Source organism: Crinia signifera, chromosome 12, assembly GCF_055691185.1.
Source record: "Crinia signifera chromosome 12, ASM5569118v1, whole genome shotgun sequence".
Taxonomy (NCBI): domain Eukaryota; kingdom Metazoa; phylum Chordata; class Amphibia; order Anura; family Myobatrachidae; genus Crinia; species Crinia signifera.
Window position 1 is genome coordinate 18974528 of NC_139228.1, and position 12129 is coordinate 18986656.

The following is a 12129-nucleotide window of genomic DNA, read 5'->3' on the forward strand; positions in this document are numbered from 1 at the left end:
TGCACATGCTTTTCCCAATTAGAGAAAGATATATCCATGCCCTAGGTCAAAAAAATATATTTAAAACCTATCCAAAACAATAATAAACAGCAAATATTGTAAAATGTATATATTTTTTCCACAAACTTTGGAATATCACCATCAGAGCATCGGGTAAATCGCAACCATTACGAACGTTATTTCCCCAGTTGTTGCAGCCGCCATATTCACACTAGAGGGCAGAGGAGGGGTTAATTTACATTTCTCACGCGGGTGAGGGGTCCTACTGTGCTGACAGATCAGCAGTGATTGACAGCTTGGCAGACACTGGGGGAGGGTGCAGGGAGGCAGAGGAGCTGGGAAGTCCCTCTGTGATTGTCAGCTGCAGGTCACTACGTGTTTCTGACTGATCACACAGTCTGGTGTGGCTGCAAACGATGTGACCATGCCAAGCAAGTGCTTTGAAAATAAATCACTGCTTTGGACTCCAGTGTCACAAACCTGGAATTACAATCATCACCGGCACAGCTCCATAATAGAAGATCTGACCCAGCACTAGCTACAGTATTATAATGCTGGTATGCATACATTTGATGTTGGATGTAGTGGAGGGCATGGAGAAACATCCTGGAAATGTAGTGGCGCTTCTGTGTGGTGACAGGGATGACTGGTCTTATGGGTGTGTTTTGGTAGTGTCCTGAGAGTGACCTGAAATCGGTTGAGTAGACAGCGGCCGACTCAGCCCTGCTCTGGGAGCATTGAATTTGGCCTCATTTTCAATAGTGAGGACGTGCGCATGCGCTTAGTCACTCATGCGTGTGTGCGCACCCCCTTTAGCAAACACATTCGGTGAGTTTTACACAATATGATGTGGTATGGTGTGGTATGACTTGGTGGGCTATGTCATGGTGGGGTATGATACGGTGTGGTGTGGTATGATATGGTATGATATGATATGGTATGATATGATATGGTATGACATTTTGTGGTATGACATGGTGTGGTATGGTATGATATGGTCAGGGGCGGATCCAGGATTAAATGACAGGGGGGGCACCATGATAAAAAAGGGTTTGGGTGGCGGAGGGACGGTGTTAGTGGTGCCAGTGTACATGCTAATAGAGCGGCAGGAGAGGGTGGGAATGTAATTAAAAATAGGCCCACCATGGCGACAAAGTGAAGGATGTAGTTGTGCTCGCGCCGAAGGCGCGCTCCAGAAAAGGGTGTGTGGCCACTCAACAGGGGGCGTGTCAACACCATATACAACTTCTACACATTATGCAACAAAATACTAGACCCCATTATACTTGCCCCTTACACATGATGCCAAATGGAATGAGCCAAAATTTACATAATGCCACATGGATTGAGCCAAAATTCAAATAATGCCACATGGATTGTGTCAAAATTCACATAATGCCACATGGATTGAGCCAAAATTTACATAATAACACACACGGATTGAGCCAAAATTCACATAATGCCAAATGAATTGTGTCAAAATTCACATAATGTCACACGGATTGAGCCAAATGCATAAAATGCCATACGGATTGAGCCAAAATTCACATAATGCCACATGGCTTGAGCCAAAATTCACATAATGCCACACGGATTGAGCCAAAATTTACATAATGCTACACGGATTGGGAAAAAATTCACATAATGCCACACGGATTGAGCCAAAATTCTCATAATGCCACATGGATTGAGACAAAATTCACATAATGCCACACGGATTGAGACAAAATTCACATAATGCCACATGGATTGAGCCAAAATTCACAATACACTTCATAAACAGGGACATTGTCCACCAAAGGTGCGCATTAAACATTTACACAATAATGTCCATTACACGTTAAGTTACACGCCATTATGTCCATTATGTGTTATGCCAAACACCATAATGCCTATTAAAAATTATACTACATAAGAGCAGAGTAGTGCTGCTTCTCTACATGCTCATTGCCAAGGGTTCCATGCTCATTGCCAGAGGTTCCATGCTCGTTGCCATGTGGGATTACATGCTCATTGCCAAGGGGGAATACATGCTCATGGTAAATGGGGGACAGCCGCCGCCAGGCAGACGTGATAGCCACTGACAGTGGCAGAGCCTGGCTGTATTCAGAGCACTGCAGGTCCCGGCTATTTGAAATAATACCTCTTTCACACCAGAAAATGCATTCCCAGGTTGGCCCCTTTTACACCAGCCTAGTCCCTGCATTTTCTGGTGTGAGGGGGAGAGAAAACCACCCCTCCCCCCCTTTAACCAGTTATCTCATTTAACCGGCTATATCTTCAGAACCAACTGACCCATTTACATGAGACAAGTATTTTATTGAAGAACTTTTGAGTGGGCTTTGAATGATTTTGGTCCAGTGAAACTGGAACGTTTGGTTCCAGAGTAATCTGCCCTCAAAATCATGAACAGCCATGAAATTACATTTCAAAAATAGAAAAATCGGTTTACATGCAATATCTCTGGAACCGATTGACCGATTTGGACCAGCCTGGTATCATATTGAAGGCACAGCGATTTGGAATTGAATGATATCAACCACAAGCTTCTGTGATGCCAGGGCGGGAACTGGCAGCCGTCGGAACCGGGTGGGGGTCGGAATTGACGGGTCCCATATTATCCTATGGGGAAAATACGTTACAGGTTTGCCAGGCGATATCTCCGGTTCCCGGGGGGCTAGAGACACGGGGCTGGGCTCGTTGGAAAGCCCTGGTCCTCAGCTACAAAATAAATGACAGGGGGGGCACGTGCCCAGGTGCCCCCCCCCCTGAATCCGCCACTGGATATGGTGTAGTATGACATGGTGTGATATCGTATGGTGTGGTGTGGTATGGTATGGTATGATATGGTGTGGCATGGTATCATATGGTATGGTGTGGTATGGTATGATAGGTGTGGTATGGTATGATATGGTGTAGTTTGACATGGTGTGGTATCATATGGTGTGGTGTGGTATGATATGGTATGGTGTGGTATGGTGTGGCGTGGTATCATATGGTATGGTGTGGTATGGTATGATATGGTGTGGTATGGTATGATATGGTGTAGTTTGACATGGTAAGGTGTGGTCATGTGGTATGGTGTGCTCACTGGAAAATGTTTAAATAAAATCATACATTGAAGTATCTGCTTATTATCTCCCACGGCAGGGTATCCATGATTCCGATTTGAGCGGTATTATGGGCTGGAGCAAGACTTCTCTGCACCCTATCCAAAACTTTAATCTAGTGCCCCCAACCCTCCACACTGCCTAAAGCTGCGTAATGCTCTAAAATGTTGCTATGGTGCATGTAGATTTGCACCAAAGACCCTTACGCAGTGACTGGGAAACTTGCAGGTGCAAGAACACGCAGCTTATTGGAGAGTAGCATTGGAGAGTAGCATTGCCGCATGTTCTATGTGTATGCATCACGGCAATGATATAACTGGATACATCTGTGTGACCCAGCTTTATCCCAGAGGCTACTAAATGCAGTCCTCAAGGCCTGTCCATGGATGAGCAGAGATACTCAAATCAAATTGACTGAGGTACTAATTATGTCATTAAGCATGGTTATCCCTAAAGCCTTTAGGACTGAGTTTGGGAACCTCTGCTTTAGTCAGTTTTGAGATGAATCTCTTTAAGACAATAGAAGAGCATTTTTTCATGACCTACGGTACTGTTTTATCAATATGGAGAATTGTACAAATAAGGTCTGTCACACCATTGCGTTCCTATGCAATCTGTCACACAGTGTAAAAATGGTGTGATAAAATAAATAAGCAAATCACATCTTAACCCCTTCATGACAGAGCCAGTTTTTGCCTTCCTGACAGAGCCCTTTTTTTCAAATCTGGCATGTATCACTTAAGTGGGGATAACTTTTTTTTGCTTTTACTTATCCCAGTGATTTTGAGATTGTTTTCTCGTGACACATTGTACTTCAAGTTAGTGGTAAATTTTCGTCGATACAGTCTGTGTTTTTTTGTGAAAAATACCAAAATGTCGTAAAAAAATGGAAAATTTTGCGATTTGCAAAATGTTAAATTTTCTGCTTGTGAGACAAATAATCTTACCACTCAAAATAGTGAATAACTAACATAGACCATATGTCTACTTTATGTTGCCATCATTATTTCAACCTCATTTTCATTTTTTTGGACACTAGGAGGCTTAAAATATGAATAGCAAATTCTCAAATTTTCAAGAAAATTTCAAACTCTGATTTTTTTAGGGACCAGGTCAGTTATGATGTGACTTTGAGTGACTTGTATGTGAGACACCCCCATAAATGATGCCATTTCAAAAACTGCACCCCTCACAGTATTCAAAACAGCATTTTGGAAGTTTGTTAACCCTTTAGGTGTTTCACAGGAATTAAAAGAAAGTGTAGGTGAAATATCAAAATTTCATTTTTTTTGCAGATTTGCAATTTTAATACATTTTTCTAAGGAACACAGTAGATTTTACTAGAGAAATGTGACTAAAAATTGATTCCCCCAATTCTTTGGTTTTCATAAATATCCTATATGTGGCCCTAGTGTGCACGGTGACCAAACCACAGGCTGCATAATAGAAGGAGCACCTACTTGATTTTGGAGCCTCCTTTTTATGAGATTATTTTTTAGGCACAATGTAGGTTTCTAGGCACCATAAGATGCTAAAAGTTTGGTACCCCCCCACAAGTGACCCCATTTTGCAAACTACACCCTTCAGGGAATCCATCTAGGGGTATAGTGTACATTTCAAACCCCCAGGGGTTTCACCAATTGTGGTACAACTGGGCAGTGAAAATGAAAAAAAATTAATTTTTCATTTTCACAGCTCAGTTGTATCAAAATTGGTGAAACCCCGGGGGGTTTGAAATGTACACTATACCCCTTGATGAATTCCCTGAAGGGTGTAGTTTGCAAAATGGGGTCACTTGTGGAGGGGTTCCACTGTATGGGTGTTTCGGGGGTCATTCAACCAGAATCTGTGCTGCAAAATCCAAAAATCACTCCTTCCCTTCTGAGTCCTGCCATGCACCCAACTGGTATTTTTTGGTCACACATGAGGCATTGCCGTACTCGGGAGAAATTGGGGCACAGATTTTGGGGTGCTTTGTCTCCTTCATTCCTTGTGAAAATGAAAAATTTTGAGCCAGATCTGCATTTTTGTGTAAAAAAATGTAATTTTTTACAGAAAAATGCAGTTCTGGCTCAAAATTTTTTATTTTCACAAGGAATGAAGGAGACAAAGCACCCCAAAATCTGTGCCCCAATTTCTCCCGAGTACGGCAATGCCTCACGTGTGACCAAAAAATACCAGTTGGGTGCATGGCAGGACTCAGAAGGGAAGGAGTGATTTTTGGTGGTGGAATGAATGGTGGGTGCTATGTCGCATTAGCAAGACCCCCGAAGCACCAATACAGTGGAACCCCCCCACAAGTGACCCCATTTTAGTCACCAGCTTTGGGAGGGGGGCTGGCGCTGCGGCTGGCGGGGGGGTGGGAGGGGTGCTGGTGCTGCGGCAGCCGGGTGGGTGGGAGGGAGGGGGGCTGCCGGGTGGGAGGGGGGGGGGGGGGCTGGCGATCGGTGGTAATCGGTGCGGTATATACACACACACATATATATATATATATATATATGTGTGTATATATATATATATATATACACATATATATACACACACATATATATATATATATATATATGTGTGTGTATGTATATATATATATATATATATATATATAGTTTTTCAGTGCATATATTTATTTTTTGTACTTTTTATGCAGCTTGATGCTGCTGCTGCTGCTGCGGGGGGGAGGGGGGAGGAGGTCAGCGCTGCGTGCGCTTCAGACGCTCCGGGGGAGCCGGGGGAGCTGCTGCTGCTGCTAGGTGAGTGCCCGGCGGGTTGGAGGGGGGGCTGCACATCGGAGGTGATCGGTGCTGTACTTGACAGCACCGATCACCACCGATCCCTGTGTTACCGAGCGGCTTAGCCGCCGGTAACACAGGAAACGCTGTGAATGGCTGTTCAGATTTGAACAGCCAATCACAGCGATCGCCGACCGGGGGGGGCACCCCTGCCCCCCCTGGGCGGCGAGGGGGGATGTCTGCTGTCAGGGACAGCAGACATCACCTAACTGTCACTGCATCTCTAGACGCAGTGACAGTTAGAAGCCATGACGTACATGTACGTCAAGTGTCGGGAAGTACTTCCCGACCATGACGTACATGTACGTCAAATGTCGGGAAGGGGTTAAGACAAATGTGCTTCTTTGTATATGAATGAAAATGATCTTGCCCATTAAGCATGTAGTGGGGGGATAGTGCCAGTGTGTGTGTGTGTGTGTGTGTGTGTGTGTGTGTGTGTGTGTGTGACACATTGGCAGCCGCAGGTCCAGCCCTTTGTCATTACACAGGTGGATAGGTGGCTATTTTCCTAGCCAGTAGTTGGAGCAATCGCACATTCAGTGGTGGCCGTGGCCACAAAAAAACTGGAGAGACCTCCCTTATCATTATTATTTTTTTCAGACCATCTCTACTGTAAGAAATAAGGGTACTTGTGTATTATCTGGGCGCCCGATTTTTTCATTGCATGCCACTACTTAAGGCATGCAATGCGATGAATTCAATGCAATGCAATGTGATTTTTCATTGTAAAGAACCCAATTTTTAATTGTATAGTCAGCCATGGGTGATTTCATACCCCCACTATCCAACTACGCATGGAGTTGATTTTATATAGTGTGACGAGGAGACGCGGATTACTTTACATGTATTCTGCTTCCCCTCGCGGGGCTCGCTGTGCTCACCACGCTTTGGGCACAGTGGCTTGCTGCGCTCGCCACACTATATAAAATCAACTCCGTGCGTAGTTGGATAGTGGAAGTAAGAAATCACCCATGGGTGACTATACAATTCAAAATCTGGTCTTTACAATGAAAAATCACATTGCATTGCATTGCATTGCATGCCTTAAGTAGTGCGATGCCATGCGATGCAATACAATGAAAAAATCGGGCACCCAGATATTACAAGTACCGAAATAAGTAATAGTCTGAACATGGAGACTCATTGACACCCAGGGGGAAGTTTATTAGGATGAGAGATTCAGAAAGTGAGAGATTTGTTAAGAAATCTCCCAAAAATTTTTTAAAGCGGCAATCATTTACACTGCAAAATCAAACAGGTTTTGCAGTGTAAATCATTGCCGCTTTAACAAAACTGGAGATTTCTTACCAAATCTCTCACTTTCTGAATCTCTCATCCTATTACTTCCCCTCCATAAATCTAAAATCTGCCCGCACAGGTCTTATGCACATCTGTTGCCTTCAATTCATGATGGAAGCCAAAAGCAACTCCAGAATGACAATATGGCTAAAAATACTGCATACAGTTTGTAGAGCTTGAGTATATAGCTGTTGAAAAGGAGACATAACGGAGAACCTCGGCCAAGCTGCTCTAAGTAATGCTGTGTACACACGGGGGCGATAGGGGCTATAATCGCTGGGAATATGGTCGCAGGCGACCATATTGCCAGTGATGGAAGTGTGCCCCGGCGATAAATCGCCGGGTGCGCGCTCCCGTTTTCTGCCCCATTGTAATCGCTGGTCGCAGGAGCTTGCTCCTGCGACCAGCTAATTACCTCTGCGGCTCCCCCAGCAGAGGTTCCGTTTCATCAGCGACCATCTCTGGTCACTGATGAAAAGGAGACACAGAGCAATATATTGCTCAGCAATATATTGCTAGCAATATATCTCCCCCCGTGTGTACGCACCTTAAGGCTTACACAAAGTTTACAGGAGCCCCATGAATGTGGTAAACTTTTTGAACCTCATTAGTTATCCTTAAGTACAAAGGCCCTAAACATTTTTGCTACTTTGCCAGGCGATTGGACAGCTGTGTAATAACACATAAGCAGGGCTGGTGCAAGAATTGTAGGCACCCTAGGCAAACAAACCCAACCCCCCCTTTGCTGGTTAGCCGCAGTGGCAATCTGCGGGTAGCACCCACACCCCCACCCCCCCCCTGGAGCGGGTAGCGCCTACTGCCCACCACTAAGGTGAAAAAGCATTGCTTAAATTGTTATTATGTGGGTCAGATTAAGTTTGACCAGCTTGGGGGGGGGGGGGGGGGGAGGCAGCGGGTGCTCCAGGGGAGGTTGCCGCTGCCAGCAGGGGGGAGAAGGCAGCGGGTGCCAGCTGCAGATTACCTTTACCAGCACCGGGGGGGGGGCTCTAGCTGCGGACTACTGATGTCTGGGGGGCGCCATCGGCCGAATATACACGGCCGGCTCCAGGGGTTGGTGGGTGCGGGCGCAGACTACCAGCAGGGTGGGGGGCAGCGGGTGCCTCCCGCAGATTAACGCTGACCCTTGGGCGGGCTCCGGAGGGGGGGGGGGGGGTTACGAATATGAATAGCTGCTGGCCTGGTACTTGGCAGGAGCTTTCCTGCTGCAGCCCAGTACCGGCCCCCATTGTCCGGCGCCCTAGGCAAATGCCTAAAGCTGCCTAGTGGTGGCTCCGGCCCTGCACATAAGGGGTACCTTGCTTTATTCTCCATCTCCGTCTCAGTTAAGGTTCTATCCAGTGCTAATATAACACCAACAATTGGACTGTCAGGGATGTGCACAGCCCAAACCGCCCCATCCGCCATCATTCTCTAATGGTGTGATTCAGATGATCATAACAATTACATCATTAGGATGTAACTGATGACAATACATAGAACATTTCCAACTTTATGTGGTTTATATACTAAGATGGTGAGTTCTATTTCACCTGGGATCTTGCTATGGGCAACCAATCAGAATCTACTTCTAGTTTATTTAGCACTTTTCAGAAGATAATAGATAATATCTGATTGGAACATCCCAGGTTCAATCTCCCCCTTAGAATCAGGCCCAACATCACTCACAAAGTCACACGATTAATGACATCCTTATTAAGATCACTGATGCAATCAGCACAACATAATAACATTACTGACATAACAGACCATCGACTATGACATCAGCGATGACATCACTGTAACCTGCCGTGTGTGTGAAAGCCAACGTTCTGTAAGTGCATTTAACTGATATCACTAATTAACCTTTTCACAATAATTATCCAATTGACGTGTTTTTATTATAAAGTCACAGACAAGATACACCTAACTCGTTTTCCGAAATGCTGTCTGCTAAGTCCTAGAAGCGGTCATGTTCTAGAGCACGAGTGTCAAACACAAGGCCCGTGGGCCAAATCCGGCCCGCCAGACCTTGTCATGTGGCCCGCGCGAGGAGATAGCACGCAGGGGCAGTGTGTCTAAAACAGGAGTGCTGCGTCCACATCCGCGGCCGCCTTACCTGTTCCTCCACTGTCGGCGGCCATGTTCCTGTAGGCACATATGTATGCGGCTACAGAAACATGGCCGCCGGCCTCCACGGCTACGTGATGATGACTCCGCCCGCCCATGCGTCTGTAGAGAAGTAGGAGCAGGCAGGGAAGCTGGAGCGGGAGTCGGGGACAGTGCCATGACACCACAGGCTGCTCCTCCTGTATAATCATTTATGTGTCATGGCATTACTTTTATATTATTATATAAGGGGAGCAGTCTGTGGTGTCATGGCATTATTATTATACAGGGGGAGCAGCCTGTGGTGTCATGGCATTCATTTTATATTATACAGGGGAAGCAGCCTGTGGTGTCATGGCATTATAATTATACAGGGGGACCTACAGATACAACCGGCCCTTTGAGGGTGACCAAACTGCTGATGCGGCCCCCGATGAATTTGAGTTTGACACCCCTGTTCTAGAGGATAGAGTATGTGCATTCTAGAGCATCCAAGCCTATGAGACCGTGGCAGTCTACATATTAAAGAATTGTGCCTGTCTATATATCAGCATCAGCTTTATTATAGAGGTTACATATATCTTACAGTATTAGGGGCCTTCAGACCAGTGTTCCCTCTAAGCTGTGCGCGCGTGCGCGCGCACACACCTCGACGAGCATGCGCACAGACATTACAACAGAGCGCACAAAGCAGCAGTGGTCCATTTTTGCAGTTGTGGACTCAATTAATGTGTGTTTCACCCATTAACTACATTGTGTGCTGTGTTTTGAATGTTTAAATGTTTAATATAATTTTGAAGTAAAGTTAACACAAATGCTGAAAGTCATTTTCCAGTTATATATAAGTGACGCACAAAAATTTAAATTTCCTTCCAAAGTTGCACAGCCAAAATCTTTAGCCGCACACAGCCTTCGTAAAATTAGAGGGAACATTGCTTCAGACCCTCTCTGGCCTGACACAAACCTGTGAAATAACCATGGTAAGGATATTCTCCTTTGCTTGCCCTTTTATGGTGTTCTCTTGCACATGCTATAGCCATTGTGAGAAGACGGGGAAAAAAAAACAACCCTGATAGAATTTATTTACTCTTGGAGATTGTTCGGATATTTTTAGAGATTTATATACTTGGAACCTTTGCAGTGTAGTTGTGAAATAAAATGTAGAAGAATGTTTCTAAGAATGGTATCTGCAATTTTATATTAATATTGAGCGAACAATCAAGCTGGTATTAAAATGAAAGCATATAAACGTTAGAATCTGCCAATTCTCCATTTAACCTTGTAAAATGATTTATAGAGGTGGGGGACATTGTGTACCCCTTATACAAGTGATCAACCCGCGAGATCGACGGGGTTGGAATGTCGACACAAGCATTAGAATGACAATGGCAAGGTCGACAGTCAAAAGGTCGACATGAGATTATTCACGTTTTTTTAACCAAATGTCGACATGGACACCGTCAAAGTGTACCGCTGCGCTCTCCCTGCTTTAGGCACTGTTATATTCTCCCTCCAGGGCATGTAGGCTAAAAATAAAAGTGAAAAACTCATGTCGACCTTTTGCCTATCGACCTTGCCATTGTCGACCTAATGCTTGTATCAACCTTTTGACCGTCGACCTTAGCCATGTCGACATATTTTACGCGTCGACCGTTACTATTCGACCCAATGCATGTTGACTTAATATGCGTCGACACAATGACCACAAGGTATATACCTTGGAATGTTTACTACAACATATAAACATTTCCAAGTAAACTTAGAGCGCTCCATCTATTGCTTCTAAGTTACAGCATCAAAGGCCGATATTGCGTCAGGACAGAGCACCGCATGCCATGTGAATTCACTTTAACTAAACATTTCTATAAATGGTGACAACATAAGTTTGGGTCCTCCAACAATTTGTCAAGATCCAAAATCAAACATGGGATTTTAAAGTCACCCTAAATACGAGGAATAAAGAGCAAAACAGCAGCAAAATCAACGTTAACAAAATAAAAACCAAATGCATTGGAATATAAGTGTAAGATTACTTAAGGACCATACAAAACATTTACAGAACAGCAGCTGTGACAGATCCTATTCCCAGTTTCTTACCATGATGTGCTTTGTGGAGGAAAAGCTGGATCTGCGGACCTTGCACCTATTTCCAAGCGTGCCAAGAACTCCAGTCAGTGATTTGGGAGCAAAGTGTCAGGAAACTGTAGGATGATAGAAATCCCAGAAGAAGTGATGTAGAAAGTGCGGTACAGAGTCACAGTGTAGGGTTTGTAGTGAGGATAGAGAACGCTAAGGAGAGACTGAGAGGCAAAGAGAGGGGTAGTCTGGTGAGCAGAAGTGTAATATAGTGCAGAGGAGGGTGGGGAAGCAGGCAGCTAAGTCACTCAATGCCCTGCTTATACTCATAGCACACATGCTGTACTGACAGCTGCACTGTGGCTGGGTCATCTACACCATGACACACTTAACTCCTTATGGTCAGTCTTGTGGCATGGATCGTTGCCAGTACTCACTATGTATGTATGTGTATATATATATATTTATATCTACACACACACATACATACGCACAGTATATATATATATATATATATATAAATATATACAAATAGGCCCGATTGAGTCAAAAGCTTTGAAAGTTAAGGCCCCCATACACTAGAACAATTTTGCATGATTTCAGCTGATTCCGACCATTCGGGTCGATATATCATCTGAAATGTGCCACATCGTTTGTGTTTTCCATCCGATCTCATGCACGGTGCCGTGAGCGTCAGATAGGAGCCCCTAGTTTGGTCTTACCGCACCTGTGATTTATCGGAATCAGAT

General features: G+C 44.7%; 1 protein-coding gene across 2 annotated transcripts in view; it reads right to left on the minus strand.

Annotated features, from left to right (window-relative positions):
* The window catches only part of CFL2 (cofilin 2), a 33740-nt gene extending 22137 nt beyond the window's left edge, over nucleotides 1-11603 (minus strand). Inside the window, exon 1 of one of the 2 annotated variants that reach the window (XM_083165833.1) lies at nucleotides 11402-11603. In XM_083165833.1, coding sequence (XP_083021959.1) covers nucleotides 11402-11404 — 3 coding nt within the window. In that variant the 5' untranslated portion in view covers nucleotides 11405-11603. Of the gene's footprint in view, nucleotides 1-126; nucleotides 211-11401 lie in introns of those variants that run through there. The other variant, XM_083165834.1, reaches the window with a different exon arrangement.
* Nucleotides 11604-12129: the final 526 nt, after the last annotated feature.